Below are 25,419 nucleotides of genomic sequence, written 5' to 3'. Positions count from 1 at the left end.
CGGAGAGGGGGGGGTGTCTGGACTATATCTGGATTGTTCGATTGTTTGCATGGTGCTTGGGGGGTAGGCATTGAGAGAGAGAGAGAGAGAGAGAGAGAGAGAGAGAGAGAGAGAGAGAGAGAGAGAAAGGGGAGGGAGGGAGGGAGGGAGGGAGAAAGAGAGAGAGAGAGAGAGAAAGAGAGAGAGAGAGAGGAGAGAGGGGGAGAGAGGGAGAAACAGAGAGAGAGAGAGAGAGAGAGAGAGAGAGAGAGAGAGAGAGAGACCTGTGTTTAATGAGCTACAAACAAAACAGTACTCTCTCTGGCTTTCTTTTTCCCCTCCTCTTTTTTGGCAGCTCTTTAGGTTTGTGGCTCCTTCCCCCCCCCCCCCCCCCCCAGGATGAATCCAAGAGTGGCCTCGGGCTGCTGGGAATAACTGCTCCTTTGAGTGAACTCTTTTATGGATATTAGGCAAACAATTTCTGTCAGCAGGAACTGGGAGGCATCACTGAGAATGTGCATGCACGTGTGTGTGTGTGTGTGTGTGTGTGTGTGTGTGTGTGTGTGTAACTTGCACGCACAATGCCGGGCATCTCATCTCACTAGCTCCATCCTTGGGAAAGGCACGTCTTCTTGGCAAGAGAGAGGAGACACTTCCCTGAGCACCTACAAATAAATCAGCGAATCATTAACCGACTCATGGAGACAACGGGCACCTTTGTCCCTCTCCTCCCGCACGTCTTTATTTGGTTTTCTTTGGGGCTAGGATTCTGGAATGTTTTGGTGCCTGTCAGGTTTGCTTCTCACTCCTCACTCCACCTGCCAGAGCTTGGTTGGGCTCTGTGGGCCGAGCTCTCAGTTTCTTGCCCCCTCTGAGTCCTGTGAACTTTCTGTGCGATTTAGGGAGTGCCTTGCTGGGGCAGTTAGTGAACTCTGCATCAGAGAAAGGATTGCAACGGAAAACGCACCTTTCACACAAAGCACAAAACTTGCTTCTTAAACTACAGCTGGGTTTACGGTCCCAGCAATAAATCACTGAGTTTGTGGCTTAAATTTCCTGGCCTTCATAAAAACAAAAGCAAACCACAATTTCATTAAGAGTGCCCTCTTCTTCAGCCTGGGAGAGGGGAGGGACCAGGAATAAACACCTGGGAGGGGCTTTGCTGAGCTTCTCTCAGACAACCCCTTCCATCCCGACTTGTGTTTAGAAACTGGAGGTTGCTATTGCCCGGTGGCCCAAGTCAGTCACTCCCCACTGCTTCTGCACCTCCCTATCCTGCCTGTTAAAGTCTCTCATCCGAGCCTGAGGCACCAGTGCCCTGTAAGGTGAAACTGGCCAACTTCCTCTACAGGCAGAGCTAGCCCAGAGGCTGGCAAAAGGTCACAGCAGGCGTCACCCCCAGGGCTTTGCAGACAAAGGAACTGACAGCTGGCTGGACTTATTGTTGTCAACTCAGAAGGACTGGGTGGTGTGACCACTTCTCCCACTCTTCCAGTTTTCCCAAGGTGCTTTTAGCACCCTACCCCAATCTTTCCAGCAAAACCTTCTAGCATGGTACGGGACTCTGAACCCAGCAAGGAACAGGCAGTGATTTCCAAATCAGGTCCTGAGGATCCAGGAATCAAGTTTAGCTTAAAGGAAACCACTGCTGATCTGTATTTGAAACCTAGAATCCAGTCAGTGTGCTGGCAGGCCACAGGCCACAGGCCACACTGCCTTACTTCCTCCACATCTGGGGGCCTCCCAGACATGGCTGCTCTTTGGATACATTTACCAGTTTTCCAGTCTGTTCTGTTCTAGGTGTGTTTCCTGTGTTCTCATTCATGCTAGGACAAGATAGATGTCAATGTTTATTTCTGACCCCTGTGAGACAGTTCTCATGTTCTGCGTGCATGTGTGTGTATGAGCGTGCATGTGTGTGTAAAACCTGCCAGTGTGTGTGTGTGTGTGTGTGTGTGTGTGTGTGTGTGTAAATTTGCCAGTCTGGCAAGAATGAATATATTCTAAAGGGACACCTGCGATCCTTTTTGACTATAGACTATGGAAACAACCAATCTCAGAAAGTTAAATTTTCCCCAGGAGACCCCAGGAGGAGAAGGAAAAGGCTGAAGCCCTGGGGTGAGGGTGGGGGATGGAGAGGGAGGGAGGAGAGGGCTAGAGGAGGAGTTTACTGGAGAAAGCGTCACTGCTCCTAGGAGGGACTTGGAGCTGAGGTAGAGGTGAGCAGGGAACTGCCCCTGGGCTGAACTGCTTGGCTATGCAGTCCTGTTTTCGACTTGAAGGACCTTGAAGACGGCCTGTGGGAGGCAGGAGAGACTCTTGAATCTTTCTCCCTCTTCCCAGTGTGGCCACATGAAAGAATCTGTTTTTTATCATTAATTTGGCTCTTTTAATTGGCTTATGAAGGACTGGCGGTCAAACCTGGTTGGCTAGGGCAGAGGCTGTGAACTGATCATATGTGGACACCAATGTATTCCTGCCTATCTGAGTTTGCAGTGAGTATGAATGTTCACGGACACAGAGTCGTGTGTGAGAGTATATCTGAACACGTGTGTGGGCATTCATAGCGGACACTGTCTTCCAGCTGCTTACAAAGACGCAGCCCTTGTAGAGAGCGTTGTCAGCGAGCTGCATTTGAAGTTTAGAATCAAAAGCTTTTCTAAAATGTAATATATTCTTTTTATTAAATTGGGAAAAGAAAGGTACAATACAGATGACTATCAGTCAATCATATGGTACTTGGCAATTCCATCTTAATGGACTCACAGTCCAATTCAGTTCTCTGTACAAGAATTAAAAAAAAAACACCTCAAGTATTCGCATAATCTGTCAATTTTTATTAACTGGGTTAGGGGAGGGTTTTTATCAGAGCACATTATGAAAACATTAGGACATTACAGACAGGCGTGAGATAAGCGTCAGACGGAACAGATGAAGCAAGTCCCTCAGCCATCTGAGAAACATTAATAATGAAATAGTGCAGAAACAAATCTTTGTTAGGGGTACCTGATGCAAAGGGAAAAGCGGAGATCCTGGCGCCCCCTTGTGTTGCAAAATGAACATGCACCTTTATTTCATTTTGCTTCCTTTTGAAGTTGGGAATTCATGCCCTTGTCCCTGTGCCCCAGAAGTAATTGTTCCCTCAAATCCTAGCAAGCCCTCTCCAGCAAATCACTTCCCCCATTCACTGATAACTTCCAAGGACCCTATTTGAAAACCAATTCTTGCCCATTCTTCTTTACAGCCCACACATCCTGTTCCAAAAGTTGGCAGACGCCCAACATAGATACCTGCCCTGAGTCCTCCTTCCCCCAAGCGTGAAATGAAATAAACCAGTCTTCCCTTCCCCTCTTCAGGCTTAGAGGATGTGGCAAGAGTGGCTACAAATCCAGATATTCTTTGTCTCATAAGCACTTTTCTTCTGCACCTTACTGGATACCTGCCATTTTTTTCATAACTTAACACAAATGCCTTTATCTACCTACTTCCTCCCTGACCTGGCACTCACCAGCTCCCTTGGATCAACTGGTCAACCTGCTAAGCTATGTTTACACTTATATGCCAGGAAAGACTGGACCAGAGACGTAAATAATACACCTCGATCTACAACAATTCAGGTTGAAGTTGTAGGCAGAATTTCATTGGCTGGCCAGAAGAAGAAGAAAAAAATATATACACAGTGTGGGTCTGGACAGTAGATGGAGTGGGAGGAGAACCCGGTGGGAACTGGGTGATTTGTTTACTTGGATTTTCCAACTGGTCCAATGGATACCGGGTCCGTTTGCACCTGAGCATCTGCCATCCGCTTTGGTCCCTGGAGAAAAACATAAAGCAGCCAGCATGAGGCCAACAGCAGCAAGGGGGACTTATCACGTGCTTATTCTACGTAAATATGACAGTGCTCATGGGCAGATGTCTAGCTTTAATTAATACCTAGTAACATTGCTTCCTGGGTTTGTGAAATCCTAGACACATTATGATTTGATTTTAAAATGGGAGTGCTCAAACCCATCTCTGAGAGGTGCTCCCAGATAAAGTGTGCTCAAAGTGTGACACATATAGAGCAGTCCTGAGGTCGGGGGTCAGGGGTCAAGGTTCAGGGGTCAGAGGCCAGGGTGGGACTTGCTATTCTAGTTCATTCTACATCCCTAGCCACTGTCAATAGCTCATTCTTTCAGGTTCTAACAAAATGGTGCCCTGATTTGTTCCCCAGCACTATCTGAAGTGATTTTACTCTGTTTTACCTGACATCCTCCTCCTCTGTGGGTTCAGTCTGCTGCCTCCTCGGGGCCTCGAGTGCCTCGGCATTTGGAGGTTGCATCTCACTATTGTCCCAGTGTGGCAGGTGGATGCATGCAGTCTTGCACCACTACTGTCCCACCCTTTCTACCACGGGTTGCTGTTGGTCATGGTGTTTATCACAGCAATAGAAAGCAAACTGCAACAGAATTGCAGCTGTTACCATGACCTCAATTTGACAACGGGGGAAACTGAGGCAGGAAGGGGTTGGGTTGAGTGACTCAGCCAAGGACACAGAGCTAGGAGGCAGCCAGAGCAGAACTGCAGTGGAGTGGCTTGGGAGCATAGGTGTTTGGTCTTGCTCTCCTCCACGCGGTCCCCGATACTATTTAGATCATCCTGTCCCCCACACCTGGCATCTTCATCCTTCCTGCCTCTATCCTTGGACTCCAGAACAGCCTGTGTGTCTGTTGCTCTCTGTGCCTAGAACAGTGCCTGGTACCCAGCAGATGCAGGGGAGTCATTTGTTCACCAGGTTTCCGGTGAGCTCCCACTTTGGAGTTGAATACCACACCCCTTAACCAAGAACCGAGAAAGAAGCCTCGAACACCCCATCTGCTTACCAGGCCCTTCAGGAAGCCCCCGAGGGACTGTCGCCGCTTCTCAGACTTCTTTGGGGTCTTGTCCCCAGTCTGCATTGCGTTTGCCTCCACCGTGGGCGGCTGCACACACGGCGCCGGCTCTCTGGCTTCCTGTTTGCCGTTCTTCTGCTTGCTGTTCTCGGTCTCTGACTTCTTGTCCACTGATTTCTTGTCCTTCGAGGAGGAGGTCTCCTTGTTTTTCTGAGCTGTTCCCGCGGGCTCTGGCTCTGGGGGTGAGGGCGTCTTTTCCACGGAGTTTGACGTCTACAACAATTCCAAACAAAGGCCCTGTTTAGTGTCTGAAAGATGATTCTTAATAGCAGAGATGCTCAGATGTTGGAAATGAGTTTGGGTAAAGTGCGGGAGATAGAAAAAAGAAATTATCAAGGCCGTGCATGACAGGTGGCATTTATTTATATATTTATCTTGCAACAATCCATTACTAACTATGGTTTCCCTGCAAGTTCCTTGGCAAACTACATGCATAACTTGGGCCGAGCCACTTAACTCCCCAGAGCCTCAGTTTCTTCATCTGTAAACTAGGGCAGTATTAACAGCTACCCCATGACACCTAGGCAAATTAATCCTACTCCAGGTATGTGGCCCAGGCCTGGCCAGTACAGCAATGTACTTGATAGGGCATGTACAGCTCTGATTGGGTCAGGATATCTGAAGACAGTTCTGATTGGGTCAGGATATCTGAAGACAGCTCTGATTGGTTCAGGATATCTGAAGCCAGCTCTGATTGGGTCAGGATATCTGAAGACAGCTCTGATAGGTTCAGGGAAGCTCAAGACAGCTCTGATTGGTTCAGGATAGCTCATACTAGAGCTGATCTGATACTAGAGCTTTGCTAAAGTTAATCGAGAGGCCTGGCTTCAGTCCCATCAGATTTGAAGCTATGAAAATATAAGCCTGGGCCTTTAAGACTACGCTTCAAGAGAAAAAAATATGCCTGGACAGGAAATCAACACAGAAAGAAGCAGAGCTGAGAATGTGGGAAAGAAATCCGTTCAGATGGCTGCGCGTTATGCCCTTGGATCCAGCCGTTCCTGGAGCCCTTTCACGCATAGGCCGGGCATGGAGAGAGCATCCCATAATTAGCATAAGTGACTTCTTTCTTGAGGGTGCTCATTTTGAAATTTATAATTATACATGCTTATATTTTTATGTGAAACTGTTTTTTTTTTATTTCATGAAATGGTAGTTTAAAAAATACTCATTTTTAGTTTTGAATGGATATCTTTCAATACCAAAATGAGACACTCTACAGGGTACCTACAATGTGAAGATTGTAAAAAGTAAACAAACAAATAAATCCAACCCATTCCTAGAAGGTTCTGAAAAAACCATAGCTACATAGAGCCAAAAAACAAACAAACAAACAAACAAACAAAAAACCCTAAATCTGATAGTATGTAGAACCCTTTTTCTCATCACAATTTTGAACTCAAATGTCCACCCATATAGACAATATAAAAGCAGGAAAAGGAAAACAACCACATAAAATCTTACTCTCTGGCTGCGATCGAACTGAGGCCCAAGCAAGTTCTCTAGTGTCAGATGAACACAGGCCTTAGCAACTTTGGCTTTTGTGCAAGGGAGTAGCTGGAGACATTTGAGGAACTCACTGTCACAGATATCATCCATGGGCTAGTGGATGCTCAGCTAGATCCCAGCTGGGAGACACTACGGCCAGCTACATGGCCAGCGCCAGCCTCGACCTTGAGGTCTGTCTGGTTTAGCTCTGCCTCCCAAGTGCTGGTGTTAGAAATAAGGGCCTGTGGCCCCACATGGGGCTTCTGAGACCTTGCCAGGGAACTCTTGTGAGGCGCAATCCATATCAGCTTTAAAACAGCAGCTTTGAAGGTCACAGTAAACCTTGCAGGTGTAACCTACCACCCCACGCGTATATTTGATCCCCTTGCGACAGGTCTACACACTCCGGTTCGTGAAGTCCTGACCTGTACCCAGGCAGGAAGTCTGACGGCAGACCTGCAGTGTTGAGGGAGAATAGAAGCTAGCAGTTTTGCATCAGTGAAGTCAGAACAGCACTGAGAAAGCCGTAGAAGACAAGCAAAGTGGCTGCTCTGAGCCCAAGCTCGTGGAGCCTGCAGCTTCCCAGGAAACAGATGCCTGTGAACGTAGCCAGCACCCTTCAAACTATTCTGCAGAAAGATCCCTCATCCTGTCATTTCCTAGCAGTGCTAAGACTTGAGGAGAATCTCTGAGTGGCATAGGAAGCCCAGAGCAGCTGTCTCCTCTAGATGAAGGGAACCCCTAGCACAGCATCCCTTGGAACAGCTAGGAACCTGTCCTGTTGTGCAAATCTCTGTGCTTCCACAAACTGTGTAGAGGATGCCAGCATCTTGCAGTGACTCAAAAGCTAATTCTGGAGTCAGAGACCTGGCTTGAGTATAGTTCTGTCATGTCCTTGCTGTGTGAACAGGCATCCAAGAGCCTCTTCATGACCTCTTCTGGGGAAGGTCACCTGAGGGTCAAAGTACCACATCATGCCAGACACAGAGTGGAGATCAGCTTGGGTTTTCTTAGAGGAAGGAGGCTCCGGGACAAGGAACTGACAGCTTGACTTTCAGGAAAGTCCCTGACTAACAGAAGATCTGGCCAGCCTCTTCCCACCCACCACCTGCAGTTCCTCCTTCTGAGAAACTGTGAGGCTCTGACTGTATTGTGCAGATTAGGGAATGGGAAACAGGCAGAGCCACATATACTAGGGGTGCACACTAGGGGCACACACTAGGGGTGCACACTAGGGGCACACACTAGGGGCACATACTAGGGGTGTACACTAGGGGCACATACTAGGGGTATACACTAGGGGCACACATGGGGGCACACACTAGGGGCACATACTAGGGGTGCACACTAGGGACACACACTAGGGGTATACACTAGGGGCACATACTAGGGGCATACACTAGGGGTGCACACTAGGGGCACACACTAGGGGTGTACACTAGGGGCGCATACTAGGGGCACACACAGGGCACACACTAGGGGCACACACTAGGGGCGCATATTAGGGGCACACACTAGGGGCACACACTAGGGGTGTACACTAGGGGCACACCACTCACTGCCCAGGTGCAGGGACTCCCCTTCCCTTCTCAGGAAAAACTCTATCTGGGGGCAGGGTTTTTCCTTGTTATTCTTCCCAGTCTCTCCTTAGGGTTTGGGATGCTGGCTACTGCGTTTCAGTCAAGTCCTGGCTCTTGGAGATCCTCTCCTGTTCCCCCACCCTCCCTTTTTTTGGGACACTGCTCTGATAGTCTCTTTCTGCCTCCTTCCAGTGCCTCGGGGAACACCATGGCCATCCATTCTATCCAGTACCAGGGAAGAGTGGCCACTGAGGGGCTTTCTTACTAAGTGTGGAATGACTGGCCAGCAAGTCACACTCTGGGACCCTGAAGCCTTCCTACATCACTGTGAGTCAGGACTGGGCTGTACCAAGGACCAGCAGTTGCCAGTGGGTTTCTGTGAGAGAACTTCGGGCAGGCCCTTGGGTGCCTCTTCCCCGCCATGTTTACATGTTCTTTTTAATGGCTTAAAAATGGATTTGTGTACTTGTGCATATAGGTATGTGTATATGCATGTATATACGTATGACTGAATAAGGATGTGTGTAGGCATGGTTAATGTATACATGTGTGTATGTATGTATGTCTGTATTGTTTATTTTCCCAGTGCATCCCTAGTTTCTTGGGCTGGAGATATGGCTTAGATGTTAACAGCTCTTGCTGCTCGTGCAGAGGACTGGAGTTTAGTCCTCCAGACCCACATTAAGCAGACACTTGTAACTCCAGCTCCATGGGATCCGACACCCTCTTCTGACCAAGCGCCTGTGTTCACATAATCATCTCCACATGAAGACAAGCACACAATTAAAAGACACATAATTAAAAAGAAAAGATAATCTGATTATTATTCTGACTTTTTTTTTCCTGAGACAGGGTTTCTATGTAGTTCTGGCTGTCCTGGAACTTGCTCTGTAAACCAGGTTGGCCTTTAACGCACAGAGATCCTCCTGCCTCTGCCTCCTATGTGCTGAGATTGAAGGCCTGGGTCACCACTGCCTGGATGTTATTCTAATTTCAGCAGGTGCTCTATCCCCAAGCTACATCCATACTTTATTTCATTTGAAGCTTTAAAGCAGGGGAATTAATTACTAAGTTGCCCAGGGTGTCCTTGAACTCTCTCCCTCAGCCTGGTCCTGAACTTTCAAATTCTCTTGCTCCAGGTCCTCGAGTCTGTGTCACCAAGCCTGGTTTAATCTGGTGATTCACTCGAGAGCAAGAATGCCTTTGTTATATTAAATACCGAAGACTTGACTGTTCTACCTCGAGTCTGACTCTTTTTCAAAACCCACACCAGAAATATTCACATGTGAACCATCTAAGCAGGAAGTGGAAGAAGACAGCTACCGGCGTGTCTCATTTTATTTGGACTCTGGAGGCCACCTGAGGCTAGGAGTGCTCAGGCTTCTACAAACACCCACGAGAGGACAAACCTCAGAGGACAGGGTGTCTACTTCCCTTCTCCCTCTAAGATGAAACAAAGCCTCTGTCATCTCCTGATGAGGACACATCACTTCTCAAGGACCTGAAAAATGGAGTTCTCAGACTGACGTTTGAGCCTCCAGATAAACAGGAGGTTTCCTGCCCACTCAGTGCCACTAATGTCACTGCTGTCTTAGAACCACTAAAATTATTGGTATATAGTTGTCCCTTTGCAGGGTCCAGATGAGCTAGACAGTCTACTGGATTTGTCCTTTAAATAAGTGTGTGTGTGTGTGCACATGCATGTACTTGCATGCAGTATGTACAGTGTGTATGTGTGTGTGTGGTATGTATGTGTGTGTAGAATGTGCAGTGTATCTGTGTGGTATGTATGTGTGGATTATGTGTATATGTATGTGTTTGTATGCATGCAGCATGTGTAGTGTATCTGTGTGTATGACGTATGTGTTTATGTATGTGTGTGTAGTATGTGTAGTGTATCTGCGTGTGTGGCATGTGTGTGTATATGTGCATGTATATACAGCATGTATGGTATGTGGCATGTGTGTGTGCGCATGTGTGTGCAGTATGCATGGTGTGTGTGTATGTGTGTGTGTGTGCATGCACGTGTCAGAGGACACCTTTCAGAGTCAGTTCTCTCCTTCCCCCTGTTAAGGCAGGTCTCTCTTGATTTTGGGGCCTTTGCTTGCTTTTGATTCTGTGCAGTGTCCTCCAGGCTATCTGGCCTATGAACTTCCAGGTAATTATGTCTTTGCCTCCCATTTTCCATAGGAGACCTGGGATTACAAATGTGTACCACTATATCCAGCTTTTTGTATGGTCTGGGATTTGAACTCAGGTTGGCAGGGTGTCACGACCAGAATTTACCCACTGAGGGATCTCACTGGCCTGTATTTTCCTTTTTGTATAAAGTAAGTTTACTGTGTTTCCAAGGTGAACCTTTGAAAGTTTAGGCTCCAAAGTGCCCAGTATTGTGTGTAGATTTGGGGGTCCAATATAGGTATAAAAAAGAAAATAAATGGAAAACATCATGATTTCTAATATTATATTCATAACATATGAAAACATGTACTTTCATAATTATTAATAGAAGTAGAAATCAAGACTGCATTCTGAATTATGCTGTAGATTCATGTGCTATAAGCAAAATAATAGGATGGTGAACCCCTACCAACAGCTTGACAATAATGACAAGGAGCACCGCAGTTGGCTGAATCGTGCAACTCCACTTCACCCCCTGAAAACGAATTCCTTTTGTGGTCATGTTTGGAACAAAGTAACAATGCACGTTAAATGAGGTCCTACAGATGGAGCTGATTCCATAGGCTTAGCGTCATTCTAGGAAGAGACACCAGGGGGCACTTTTCTTCCCCCGTTCCTCCTCTTTCCTCCTGTTTCCCCTGCAAGGTGGAAGGCAGCCATTTGCATGCAAGGGAGAGAACCTTCGGGAGAGACTAAACCGCGCCAATACTTTGCTTGTAGCCTTTCCAGCCAACAGAAACGTGTGAGAGAAATTCCTGCGGTTTGAGTCACTCACTGTATGGCGTTTCGCTCTGGCAGCCTACCCTGACATTAAATTGTTTATTGAGCCTCCACACCAGGAGTGTTCCTAGTGCTTGCCCAGTAGTGATTCATCTAGGCAGGACGCTTGCTCTATCGAGTCTGCGTCCCCTACATCCTCCTAGGTAAGGGAACTGAGGGACTGGGAGATTGGCAATCTTTCCAAACAACTATAGCAAAAAAAAAAAAAAAAAAAAAAAAAAAAAAAATCCATAAAAACAAGCAAACAAAAAAAACCCCTTTAAGCCAGGATCAGACCCAGGCCCTTTGAGTCTAAAACACAGGCTTTTAAGCACTTCTTTGTATTATTAAAGTTAACACAAGAGCTCTGATATTTTTTATGGAAGTATCTATTTAAATTAAAAGAGTGCTGTATTATAAAATAGGGGGTTAGTAATGATGTTGAACAGCTAATTTTCCTCCCTCTGCCTCCTAAGTGCTGGGATTGCAGGCATGTGCAACCAGGCATGCCTGGTTCTATGCAGTGCCAGGATGGAGCCCAGGGCTTCGCATGTGTGAGGCAAACCCTGTACGAAGAGGGCTGCGGGCCACCACTCAGCCCATGGTCTCATTTTTAAAGGAAGGCACCTGCACAGATGTCAAGCGTTCTGTTCATCAATAGTAAAGAAAGTAAGGAGATGAGCATTGTTGATCTAATAAGTCTCTGTGCCAGGCACCACAGAAGATGAGAAAAACCTTGAAGCACCTGCTTGCTCTACAATGTTCCAGACACGGGTGAGAAGAATCAAGAGAGACATGAGAATCGTTACAGCACCGAGAAGGGAGCAAACCCTATGACAGGGATGACAGCGGGGCACAGGAGCTCTTTGAGGAGGTGACATTTCTGCTAAAACTCGAAGGCTGGGAAGAAACTTTCCACACGGAGAGAGAAGCGTTGAGGACTCGCCCCATACCATGTCTGTAGAGCCCAATGCTGCTGGGTATACAGTGGGTGCTTAACCAGGCAATGTTTCACAAGTGGATATGAACTTCCAGGTCGCGAGGCTGAACCCGCCCGCAGGCTGAGTTCACGGTCACTTACTTGGCAGCTGGAGTCTTTCACGTTACTTTCTTCCGAGCGGGGGATCCCTTCGCTCGATCTCACTGACTACAACAACAAACAGACAGTATCCTTTCAGTTACCACAGCAACGGTGCACAGGTGCACGCACTTCTTCTAAAACCAAAGACAGCGACGACGACGACGAACCCCTCATATATCCTTGATATTTAGGATACAGACAGGAAAACTGGAAAGAAACAGGAAACTCGGAGAGCTGGGGCTGTGTCATCAGAGTCTGATGAATTCAAGTATTAGCTTCCCGAAGGAACAACAAATAATCAATCAAACAAATAAATGAAATAAAAATTATATATGGGCTAAATAGACATTTGCTCCTGTCTCCCCAGGAAAACACTTGTAAACCCAGCATTTAGGGGCGGGGGCAGTAGGACTATGAGATAGCCTAGGCTTAATGAGATCCTCTTTCAGAAGGAGGAGGGGAAGAAAGTAATGTTGGAAGGAGAAGGAGGTTAGAGATATGAATGAATGAATGAATGAATGAACTTGCCTGCTAACTCTTTTTGCTACTTTTAGGCAGTGGAGGAGAGTTGAGTTAATGAGCACCCATCCTCCATCCTTTAGCGCCCCCTAGAGTCAGTGGCTTCCTCAACAGGGCATCTTTGATTCCTTCAACCAGGTGAGCTAAGCAACCGGTTCCAAAGGTGTGGCCACAGGCCCAGAGGCACCAGACTCACCTGGGGACTTGTTAGAGAGATGTAAGTTCTTCACACCTGCTTAGATCCAGATCCACAGAATCAGAAACTCTGGGCCTGGGGCTCAGCCACCCGGGTTTAACAAATTCCTCAGGGGGCTCTGAGCAGTGCTCTAACTGGCCACAAACTGTGCTGGTGCGATCAAACTCCCACGTGACGTGAGGATGCGCTCTCATTGGTTAGCATCATCTCCTCCCAGCTGCTCAGGAAGCTGGGACTCCCAACTGCACCGCTATCAACTGTGATGTTCTCTTAACAGACAGCACACACTCACAGGGCACAGCACAGCTCAGAACACTTCATCCTGATAACATGCGAGGCGGGTCGGGAGCTGGCCCGGTGGCTAAAGCACCTTCCATGCAAGTGGCAGGTGTGAAGACAGAGCCCAGACCCCAAGAAGCTGGGTGGGCATGGCGGCCATTCGTGATCCCAGTGCACTGGAGGAAGGTGGAGACAGGATTCCTGGCTAACATAGGCTAGTTGTATCTGAGAGCCCCTGGTTCAACCAAGAGACCACGCCCTTAACATGTAAGATTCTCAACATCAGCCTCAGGTGCACATGTGCACACACACACACACACACACACACACACTCTCAGTGTACACCCAGGTACAGGCAAACATATATATAAGCACACATACCAAACATTCACGACAAAGAAAACCTTACAGGAGCTCAAATGCATTCTGAGGGATTAGTGTTACATGCTGCTCTTCAGTCTGAGAGATGACGCTCAAAGTGTCAGAGGGAAGGATCAGGAGGTGGGGCCTTACTGAAGGAAGTGTGTCAGTGGGATGGGCTTTGAGGTTTCAAAAGCACAAGCCAGGCCCAGTTTGTCTGTCTCTGTCTCTGTCTCTCTCTGTCTTTCCCACCCCCTCCCTTCCTGTGGCCTGTGGATATGTATCAGGGGCTCAGCTGCCTCTCCAGTACCATGCCTGTCTGTGTACCACCACGCTCCTCATCACAATGGTTACAGACTAACCATTTAACACACTGTGAGCCAGCTTCCGGTCAAGTGCTTCCCGTTATGGGTTGCTTTGGTCACGGTGTCTCTTCACAAGCAATGGGATGCTAAGACAACCACCATTCCTGGCTTCCATGCACTCTCCTTAGACTGGGATTCACCAAGGTTTCCGAGTATGGATCAGTGTGTTCTCTACAGGGGACTGAGAACCTCAGGCATGGAGAGCATCTTTTCCTCCCTCTGGGTCTCTTGTGCTCTTCTAAGAGCTTGATCTTGCTCAAGAACACGAGAGATATTCCCCAGGACGCATTCACCTCCTAAGCAGAGTCAACTGAACCTGGGATTCACTGACTTAGTTAGACTGGCTGACCAGTGAACTCCAGAGATCTGCTTGTTTCTGTCTCTCCGGTGCTGGGACTATAAGCACGAGCCACCTGGCCTTTTAAATATGGGCTCCAGGAGTGAAATTTAGGTCCTCACACTTGGAAGTCAAACAGTTTTCCAAACGAGCCATCTGTCTCCCCCTACCCCCTCGGAAAATGTTCAGTTGCAAAATACAGACATGTGTGGTGGCTTGTATGCGGATGTCCCCAGAGGCTCTGTTATTTGAACGCTTGGGCTCCAGTTGGTGACACTGTTTGGGGAGGCTTGGGAGGTGTGGCTTTGTTGGAGGAAGTCTGTCAATGGAGGCTTTGAGAATTTAAAGGCTCTCATCATTGCCGTTTCTCTGCTTTCTCCTTTGAGTTCAAGGTGTGAGCTTGCTGGAGAGATAGCTCAGTGGTTAAAAGCATTGACTGTTCTTCTAAAGGTCCTGATTTCAAGTCCCAGCAACCACATGATGGCTCACAACCATCTATAATGAGATTGGATGCCTCTTCTGGTGCATCTGAAGACAGCTACAGTGTACTTACATATAATAATAATAAATCTTAAAAAACAAAGAAAGGAAGGTGTGAGCTCGGAGCCTCCAGTTCCAACCCTATGCCTCTGTTTTACCACAGTGCATTTTTATCTCTCTGGAACTATAAGCCCGAGTAGACTTTCTTTTATACGTCGCTTTGGTCACGGTGTTTTATCACAGCAATAGGAAAGCAACCACCACATGTATGAGCACAATAGCTTTCTTGGATGCCAGGGACTGGTCTTTGCACAGCTTCCTGACAGTGATGCTCTTTGGTGTCCTATGAGAGCACAGTGAACTTGACGTGTTCCACAGCTGCTTCTCCAGTTCAGGGTTTGGATGTTTGTCCTTTCCCTCCATCTCTTCGGTAGTCTTGGAGGAGGATTGGGTGGATTTGGAACCATGCCACACTGCTGACAGTGTGAGAGCAGAGCTCCAGCCCCCTGCCCTCAGGAAGATGGCTGCCATTTTCATTCTTCCTAAGGAAAAGCAGGAGAATCCTCCAATCCTCTCGATGGCTTCTCTCCATTCATTTTGAGGCACAAGAAGGCACGTGCACCTCAAGCTAAAGGACTGCTGGCTTTAGATAAAGATATCATCAAATTCATCTGAGGCCACTTCCTTAATACTCCCTTTCATGAGGAACAGTCCCTCCCACCGGCCCTTCCTTGCCCTGCTCCTTCCTCCCGAAGTCTGCAGAACCCTGTTTCGGTGACATCTCAGATAATCCAGGTTGGACTTTACCATCCACACAACCCTAACCGCTGAGGCTTATTTTTACCGGCTGTCAAAACCAGCGGTTACTGTTTGAGGACACTTTCAGAGACTTTTAGTGCCCGTAGACAAGCTTAGAGGCTCAGAAGCAGTTTTTGAGGTTTTCTTACTCTTGGCCGAGTAACTTGTTTCATGTGTGGTTTTATTCCTGAGACTCAAAGGTGAATCGTTTCAGCCTGCAGTTTAGACTCTAGCGGTGGTGTCTCGAGCCTTCTTGCATGTTAACGATGCTGGTTTTCATTGCTTGTATGGTTCTGTGCATTCTGATGACTTGACACTCTGAGGAGTGTTGGAGCCGCTTCCGACACGGGTCATTCAGAGGGTCAGCATTTGAGCGGAAACGTTTGGTAATCAGTTCATGTATTGTTTGGAAAGGAATGCAACTGGATTTTGACCCTTCAGCCAAAGCTAAAAAGTTAAAAGAAGTGAGTGGGTGTGGTGGTGCAAGCCTTTGACTCCAGCGCTGGGGAGGCAGGGGCATGGTGGATGCGTTAGTCAGGGTTCTCTAGAGTCATAGAACTTATAGAATGAATATCCTTCTCATCTATGTATGTATCTCCAGCTAATCCAACAATGTCTGACTGTGAATGGAAAGTCCAAGAATCCAGTAGTTGCTCAATCCACAAGGCTGGGTGTCTCAGCTGGTCTTTAGTGTATGCTGGAATCCCGAGGCTAGAATTCCAAAGAAGTAGGTTCCAATGCCCATGAAGGGATGGGCTTGCTATCAAGATGAGGACAAGCAGGCAAAGAGCAAAAGCTTCCTTCTTCCATGCCCTTCTATAGGCTTCCAGCCGAAGGTGTGGTCCTGATGGAAAGCGAGTCTCCCCACCTCAAGATCAGCATCAAAGCCACGCGTCTTCCTTCCTCAAAGGTATGGACTGGGAGTGGATTCACCCAAGGAAAAACAAGCTCTCACAGCTGTGCTCTCAATTTCTAGTTTGTAGTTCATTTCAGATGTAGCCAAGTTGACAACCAAGAATAGCCATCACAGTCGATCTCTGTGAGTTCAAGGCTAGCCTGATCTACATAGTGAGTTACAGGTCTACATGGGGGAATATCCTGTCTCAAAAAAAAAAATAAATAAAAGAAGTAGGGTGATCTATCTATCTATCTATCTATCTATTCATCCATCCATCCATCTATCTACTTATCTATCTATCTATCTATCTATCTATCCACCCATCTATCTATCTATCTAAAGACAGAGTCGCACACAGCCCAGGCTGGCCTCAGACTTAATACGTATCCAAGGATGACCTTGCACTTGTGATCCTCCTGCCTCTGTGTTCTGAATGCTGGGACTACAGATGGAGGCCATCACTCTCAGTTTGTAGGTGAGATTTTCATACTGGGAGAATATTAGCAACAGAGTTTCCTGACTCAATCTCATTAACGCAGATCCGAGGACATGGACCTATGGGAGATTTCCTGGTCCACCGAGGTTCTGCATCTCAGTTCTCTATTTCACAGAGATGTTCACTTGCAATAGAACTGGGTTAGTGAGCTGTCTGAAGCAACTTTCATTGTAAGAACAGATATCTGCAAGAATGCTATACCCAGGTGTAACGTATACCATGCATTAGCCTTCCTCTTTTTCCTCTTTTACTGGATTTAAAAACCAGTACCCCAAGGTATAAAGACGATGTTGGTACAGAAAATGTTAATCAGCGAAGCTGCAAAACAGAGCTCAGCATGGCAGCTCACGCAAACCCCAGACACCAGCAGCCTCGCAGGAGCAGTGTGGTTCCAGTGTCGAAGGGCAGCTCTAGAAACAACAGAAACGGGATAATAGGACATAGGAAGTTTGCTCTGAATTGCTCAGACTCTCTCTAATCTCCGAGTCCTGAAACTCACCTGGGAGATGGGTGTTCCTTACAGCTGGGCCCAGTGTGGCTTTAAAAAAACATTTACCAGGAGCCAGTCTGGGCGCTAAGTGCTCTGAACCACCAAGCCATCTCTTTGTCACCTCCTCATTAAGATTTTAATACCTGAAGGGAATTTTGAGATCCAGAATTTTGGCCCAAAGACTTCTGTATTTTGTCATATAATTTCCAATTTCAAACCACCTCCCTTCCCTCTGCAGATACTAATTTTTTTAAGTTCTACTGGCCCTATTAGATTGAATGTGCTTAGCAGGAAAGCAGGTGTCTTGGCTGTCTCTTCCTTTGGGCCTTTAGCTGGCCCACTATTAAACCCCATAGTCCTTCCCTCAGCCTGAGGATGTCACACCAATCAAGATTTTCTTATAAAACCAGTGGTCCAGACAAAGACCTGCAGGGGGATCCGACAGAGTAATGTAGGTAAAGCTAGTGTGGAGAGAGTGTGGGCTTTCTAGCAGTAGGCTCTCTTTATGCTGGGAGATTATAAGTCAGAAATGAACATATCTCTGGTTTTGAATCTGCCTATCTGGTTGTTGGGTACATGAGCAGAACTCTCTGCCTACCCATGCCATAAAAATATTCTAGCATTTCAAACATTTTCTTGACATGCAGCTGGCTATGTGTCTAAGAGTCTGTGTCTCTTCACTGTGGGTTTGATCTCAGAGCCATTCCTTGCGATTGTTTTGGGTTCCTGTGGAGCCTGTGGGTCTTTGGTGGTTTAATCCAGCCATCTTGTGTAGAAGGCAACGTTAGGATGTATATTACTCTATTTTCTTTTTACCTGGAATGTAGTTATACTAGAAATGAAGATCTTCCACTTTGTAAGAGGTTGATCTCTGGAAAGAAAATCATTTCTTAAGAAATGAACGAGGCGGGGCTGGAGAGATGGCTCAGCAGTTAAGAACACTGGTTGATTTTCCAGAGGTCCTGAGTTCAATTCCCAGCAACTACAGGGTGGCTCACAACCATCTGTAATGGAATCTGATGCCCTCTTCTGGTGTGTCTGAAGACAGCTACTGTATGCTCACATGCATAACATACATAAATAATTCTTTAAAAGAAATGAACCAGGCAAGTGGGGCACAGAGGTTCACATATGTAATCCCAGCACTCGGTGGCGTGAGACAGGAGGATTGCTAGGAGTTTGAGGCCAGATTGGGGCACATAGTGAGTTTCAATCATTAGAGTGAAAGCCTGTCCTAAATGTCACAAACAAACAAACAAAACAAAACAAAACAGACAAAAAAACAAGAGGCCATAAAAGTTGCATTGTCTGAAAAAAAGCGTTCAGCAAAGACGACTTTGCCACAGATCACTGAGATGGGTGCGTCATCAGAGAGCCAGAAAGGTGAGACCAGAGGCTGCACAGTCAATGCTCCAGCTAGTGACAAGGCTAGACAGTCAACCCTCTGTCTAGTGTAGAGGCTAGACAGACAACTCTTTGATTAGTGAAGTTGGATACAAACCAGAGGTTTTGCTATTGGGTTCTCTATTAGGTAAATTATTTTAAATAAAATTATAATTTTCTAATTATGCTAAAATAAGTTTGAAGCATTTGGCTATTTGGCCTTAACAAGTTGCCCTAACCCTTAGCGGAAGGATACATGTTAGGTCCATTTTCAATGCCTTGGCACAGGCCCCTGCCTAGATGCCCTGTATAAATATAAAGATTTTAAATCAACCTTGAGGCCTTGAGTACAATATAAAAATAAGTTTCCAGAAAGTAATTGCTGGACCTGCCTTCCCGGGATCGCCCCTGTGGGGACACTAATACACATACATAAGAATGTGTGTAAAGGCTGGAGGATGGCCCATTGGGTAGCGGTGCCTGCCACCAAGTTTGACAATTTGAGTTTGATTCTAGGACCCACAAGGTGGAGGGCAAGAACTGACTCCTACAAGTCGCCCCCTGACCGCCATGCACGTGTACATCGTTCACGCAGGCAAGGCTGCGTGTAAGATACAGAAGCTTGCTCCTTGAGTGTGAGCAGATTAACAATGAAGGTCCTTTTTCTTTCTTTCCCCTTTACTGGGCTTTATTCCCCAAGGGAATGACTGTTAAATGCCCGCCCCCCCCACCTTTGTGTGTAGGCGTGTGTGCATGTGTGTGTGTGCGTGCGCACACGTGTGTTGGGAGCAGGCTTTCAGGTATGATACCACCCATGTGGAAGCCAGAGAACAACCTTTGGGAGTCAGTTCCTGCCATTTACTGCGTAGTCTCTGCCGCTGTAGCGGCCCTCCAGGCCAGCTGGACTGTGAACTCTTAACAAGTTCTGTCTCCACTTCCCCTCCCCCCCATAGGAGGGCTGGGATGACAGTTGGGATGACAGATGCTTGCCACAGCAGCAGTATTTCAAACAAGTTTTGGGGCTGGAACCCAGATCATCAGGCTTGTGCAGGTGTGCATGTGTGCGCATGCACACATGTGCTTGGGTGCCACAGCGCATGTCTGGAGGTCAGGGGACAATGCCAATGCCATTTCTTTCTGTCTGCTGTTTGAGTTTGGGAGACCAAACTCAGGTTGTCAAGTTTGATAGCTGGTGCCTTTTCCTGCAGAGTCATCTCGCTGGCCTCAAACTCTCTTTTAGAGCAAATGGACATGGATAGGGGTGGGATCAGCCTAAGCCTGCCTACTGCTTCTACAGCCTCCCTGCCAACAAGGAGCCAACAAGAGAAGGACACGGTCTCGGGCTTACACCTGCTAATATGTCTTGTTCCAGCTGCAAGGGCTTGGCTGCCTTTCTCTTTATCTGCACATTGGTTAGACTCCTGAATATGAAAATTGGGGTGCCGGACGAATGGAGGGACAGATGGTGGGACAGATAGTGGGACGGATGGTGGGATGGATGGTGGGACAGATGGTGGAGGCCTTGCTCTTCGTTGACAGAGAATTATGCAGTGGTTTCTTTGCAGCTCTCGCCCTGTGACTTTAGTTTTCTTGTGCCCGTTTAAGTTCCTAGATATTGAAAGTCACGGGGACCCAAAGTTGTCTGTCCACATTCTTTCCATTCCACAGAGATTAAGAGCTTGGCAAATTCACCAAGGAAGCTATGTAGCCAGATACATCCCCTGTAAGAATATCAGGCAACATGGCTGCGTTCCAATGACCTAGGTCATTCATATCTCATATGTCACTTTAGGACTTCTTTGTGTCAGTCCACGGCTTTGGCCTTTTTTGTTTTGCAGACTGAATTTCACTGTGTCTCATAGTGTAGCTTTGACATAGGAATCCACTCCAGTTTCTTAAGTGCTAGGATTACAAGTGTAAGCTACTATGCCTGGCTATAAGCTATACTATTTAATATTTAGTACAGAAAATGCCTTATATGTTTTTAAGGGCTTGTTTTAATTTATATGTATATATACACATACATATATACATATATGTTTATGTACATATATGCATGTATATATATTATTTTTTTAAAAATTGTGTATATATATATATATGTGTGTGTGTGTGTGTGTGTGCTTGCTTGACTGTATGTGTATCATGTGTGTGCAGTATCCTAAGAGGATAGAAGAGGGCATTGGATCCCTCAGAACTGGAGATACAGGATGTTATAAGCCACCAGATGTAGGTACTGGGAACAGAACCCTGGTCCTCTGCAAGAGCAGTGTATACTCTTAACAGCTGAGCCATCTCTCCAGCCCCATCTTTATATATCCTTATGTTCTTTATGTAAACAATTCACTTGAATAAGAGGGAAGCTCACTTTATTACTACAGTGAGAATCATTTACCAACAACTGAAGCAAACATCAAAGAGAGAGTGCAAAGCCAGTAATGAAATTAACTTCTGGGTGGATACTTTGTCAAAACCTACAACAGAAAGTCTCTCTTAATTTACTAAAAAGAGAATTTTCAGAGTTAAGGAATGTTAGCAAGAAGCAAGCCTTATGATGGAATGAGAAGAGTGAATGGAATTTTCTCGTGAGCCCATCCATAGACCCCATGCCTCATCACAGTGAAGGCTCACACATGGACCCCTACTCTCAGAAGGTGGGTAGGCATGTCCCCTCTGCAGGGACCTGAAGTGGCTTACCATTTGTCTGAGAAACGCCATCAGAGGGGTCCTCCGGGATTTGCTTTCTTCTTTGACTTTTACGTCTGTGGGTTCAGGCTGGGTCTCTTCACTGAGATCCACAGTTTGTAAGCTGGATTCTACTTCCTCAAGCCTTACGGTCTCTACTGGTGACTCACACACCGCCTAGATTATTTTGCCAGGTAATAAGAAAACAAAACAAAACAAAACAACCCCCTCACAGCCAAATATTCCCCAAAAGCATGTTTTATGAAGGAGTCTTGGTTGTTCTGTCTGCAGAGTAGCTGTGGGTTTGAACCTGTGACTAGTTTCTGTGTAGGCAAATCTTCAAGAGGCAATATGCAGGATGCAAATAATGAGCTCACAGACATATGATTGCTGATCACCAGACAGACAGACAGATGGATAGACAGCCAGGGATCGAGTTGGCAAATTCCCTTCCCTATGAAGGTACAGGCATAGACAGGAGTCTCTTCTACCCCTCCATTCTAGTAAGTCTCTCTCCAGTCCGCCTCAGAGAAATGACATCCAGCCTGTGTAGAGATCCTGTGGTGGTTTGAATTAGAACAGCCCGTAGAGGATAGCATGTTTGAATGCTTGGATCTTAGTTGGTGGAGCTATTTAAGAGAGATTAGGAAGTGTGGCCTTGTTGGCGGGGTTGTGTTACTGGGTGCTTTGAGATACCCCATTCCGATTAACTCTGTCTCCTGCTTGTAGAGCAGATGTGAGTTCTTGGCTACCACCCGCCCACCATGCTGCCTGCCTGCTGCCATGCTTCCCAACGTGATGGTCATGGACTAACCCACTAAAACTATTAGCAAGCCCCCAATTCAACACTTTCCTTCATAAGTTGCCTTGGTCATGGTGTCTTGTCACAGCAATAGAATACGGAATAAGAAAGATCACCAAAAATCAGGCAACACATGTCAAGGTTTTATGCTTGTAACAGACACCACAGACGCTCAGCTAACGCTATTGGTTCTTACTTGTGTTGATATTAACCCTGTCTACTCCATGACCATGTAGCACCCAACGCTTATGAATCCATTTAGACCTCTTTCCATGTCTGTTGTCATACAATGCCCTTCTTACATAACACCTTGGAACAAGGTTACAAAGGTAATGTTATCCCCATTTTACAAATAAGGATTACGAACAGTTGGCTAACTTGGCTAAAGTCATACCAGAGGGTAGCAGCCACTTTGAGGAAGATGGGGGGGTTTCCTACTGGCCAGTGAAACAGAACGCCCAACAGCAAAATGTTTTTGAGCATATTCGAGGCTCTGCCATCCTCTAAGAACTTGGACCCTCCGCATCCTTTGGCTCTGCTGTCCTTGGTCTCCTGGGATTTCATCCTTACATCTGCTACCTCGTGGCCACAGAAGAGCTGTTGCCATACTGCTGTGGAAGGGTGGGAGATGGTGTGGCAGGATTTTTTTCTGTCTAATTAATTTAAGCATTAGTGCAGTGGAGGCCTGTGATTGGGCAGGGAAAAGGGAGGCAGCACTAAGAGTTGCAGAGAGGGAGCAGAGAGAAGGAAGCAAGAAGGAGGATGTTGGATCGGATGATTCAGAACCAGCATGGTTTTAAATAGCCACAGATAGATATGATATCATATAGAGATAAAATAGTTGGGGTAACTTGTCTAACCTAGATGGGCAGCTTGTACCATTATTAATTGGCTCTGAACTTATTGTGTGGGCATCCAGTGAAATAAGAATTTATTGATATATAAATCTGACTGTTTAATTATAAGCTTCTGGAGTTTTGATTTGCTGGGTTAAGGGGGATTGTGACCGCCAACCACAGGGGTGGATGGCTGAGAAGGAACTAGTGGCCCCAGAGACAAGAGAACCTGAGCTGGGAAGACCAAGATTGTTCACTGCTGGAGCTAGCCTAGAGCCAGAGGCAGAGAGACTGTGACGGGGCAGAGAGTGGTTGGCTCAAGCGCTGTTTCAGATCAACTCCAGAGTTTAACGCCTGAACCGCAGGGACTAAGGGGCTCCTGGGATGAAGGGATACACTGGTTTCTCCCCCAAAGCTTAGAGAACTCAGAACCTCCAAGCTGACTGATGCTTTTCAGGTGAGAAGATTCTGGGTTCTTAGAAAATATCCAGTAAACTCACAAGAACTTTCTGGAATCATGAGAGGCCTGAACCTGGCTGACTTATTAACTTCAACTCAAGAAATGAAAGATGAAAGGAAAGAAAGAGTCGATGAATGAACAAAAGAACATATGAAGAGAGGGGAAGAACAATAAATAACAAAACCAACAGATTGTCAGGATTTTTTTCCATAAGAATCATAACACATTTAGAGGAACAATGAAAACTGGGGAGGGGAATGGGAAGAGAGAGGAGGGGAGAGGAGTGTGGGGGTAGCACACTCAAAGTATGCTATATGCTTGAGTGAAAATGTCCTTGTGTAATTTTATACCATGTGAAGTGCATATATACGTATATGTATATATATACACATGTGTGTATATACATATATACAGACATACATACAGTATATATACATATATATGTATATATAAATATATATGCCAATGAAAATAAAAAGTACATAAAAGAAATCATACACAGCCATTCCAATGTCCAGCCCTATCATGACTAACACTCAGGGAAAATATTTGGATTCCCAGAATCCACTTGGCTCTAGTAACTGAATGTTTACACACTGTTCATAGTAAGTGAACATGGGAGACTCCAAAAGGATCCCGGCACATTTTGCTTGGGTAATGTGACCACGTCCTATTGTATCTTAAGAAGCTGTGAAGTCACGTATGCCAATCATAAAGATGTTCGAAGTCAGGCTGGAGAGATGGCTCAGCAGTTAAGAGTGTCGATTGTTCTTCCGAAGGACATGAGTTCAAATCCCAGCAACCACATGATGACTCACAACCATCTCTAATGAAATCTGGTGACCTCTTCTAGGGTGTCTGAAGACAGCTACAGTGAGCAAGTGGGGCCAGAGCAAGAAGAAAAAGTATCTGAAGACAGCTACAGGTACTTACATATAATAAATAAATAAATCTTTTAAAAAATGTTCAAACTCTGCAGTGCTTTCAGCACTGAGAGCTGCTGTCTTGGGGCTGAAGCTCCCAAGGCCCCATTGATTAATTGCTCATGGTTGACATTTTCACAAGGTACATTTGAGAAACAGAAATCTGGGACATGTCTCTCCCAATAGTCTCGTTCACCTCTAGATTCTCCAGAAAGGAACTGGACATGAGAACTCACTGTGACCAGGCCATTTCTCTGTTGAACTTGATGTCTGGTGTTGCAAGTCAGATATAAACTGGTCATCATCTAAAGTGATATCCTGTAACCCATCAACACCCAGGGCCAGCCAGTATCACCAGACCTCTGCTGGGCCAAGAAGCCCAGTTTTTAGCATGTAGAACACATGGGCTCAAGTTGAAACCTTGTGTTTATAGAATGGATGTGTAGGTGAAGAAATTGGTTGTTGGTTATGTTTACAGCACTTGGGATTGTGTTTTCTTGTACATTTTGCATTTTAAAATCTTTTATAGGAGCACAGTGCTCCTTATACAAATACAAAGGGGAGATGAGCCAGCAGTCCAGGCTCCTCCTCAGTTATAGTGCTGACATAATAAACAGTGACAGATCAACAGTCAAAAAAAAAAAAAAAGCAAAACCAAACCAAAAGACTGGACCTGAGTACCACCCAAAATTAGCAAGAATCTGGATAACCACGAAAACAAAGGTGAAGGAGCAATCAATGCAGGATGAAGCAGAAGATGGAACCCTGTCCCTTACAGATGTGCAAAGCCATTACTCCGTGCAGTAGACTCGTTCAACCCCAAAGGATGACAAACTAGACAAGAGAATGTGCTGATGTTGCTCTTACTGTTTTCCTTATTATAGATAATCATAAAAAATTGATCCAGTGTTGGTCCCCTCCCCCCTTTTTCTGTCCCTAATTGTAAAAAGGGATGAAAGAGTCTACACAGGATGTGCAAATCAGAGATCTCCACACTGAGCACCCAATGGCCCGGCACACCAAAGATGACATTGGAATGATTTAAGATGGCACCCAGTCACTTACGTTCTCCTCTGCACCTGTGGAAAGTGTATCCTCCTTAACTGACTAGAG

The 25,419-nt window shown here is 46.2% G+C and overlaps 1 protein-coding gene across 2 annotated transcripts in view; it reads right to left on the bottom strand.

Moving 5' to 3' along the window:
• Nucleotides 1-451: 451 nt before the first annotated feature.
• The window catches only part of Bcas1 (brain enriched myelin associated protein 1), an 88,576-nt gene continuing 63,608 nt past the window's right edge, over nt 452-25,419 (bottom strand). The window contains exons 9-14 of one of the 2 annotated variants that reach the window (XM_085832093.1): nt 25,372-25,413; nt 21,298-21,462; nt 12,000-12,065; nt 4,842-5,123; nt 3,723-3,793; nt 452-644 (exon numbers count right to left, since the gene is read on the bottom strand). In XM_085832093.1, the coding sequence (XP_085688219.1) occupies nt 581-644; nt 3,723-3,793; nt 4,842-5,123; nt 12,000-12,065; nt 21,298-21,462; nt 25,372-25,413 (690 nt within the window). In that variant the 3' untranslated portion in view covers nt 452-580. Of the gene's footprint in view, nt 645-2,801; nt 3,794-4,841; nt 5,124-11,999; nt 12,066-21,297; nt 21,463-25,371; nt 25,414-25,419 lie in introns of those variants that run through there. The other variant, XM_029468981.2, reaches the window with a different exon arrangement.

The sequence above is a fragment of the Mus caroli genome, unplaced genomic scaffold (genome assembly GCF_978045245.1).
Source record: "Mus caroli unplaced genomic scaffold, Mus_caroli_1 scaffold_2, whole genome shotgun sequence".
NCBI lineage: Eukaryota > Metazoa > Chordata > Mammalia > Rodentia > Muridae > Mus > Mus caroli.
This window is presented reverse-complemented; position numbering and strand designations above follow the sequence as displayed.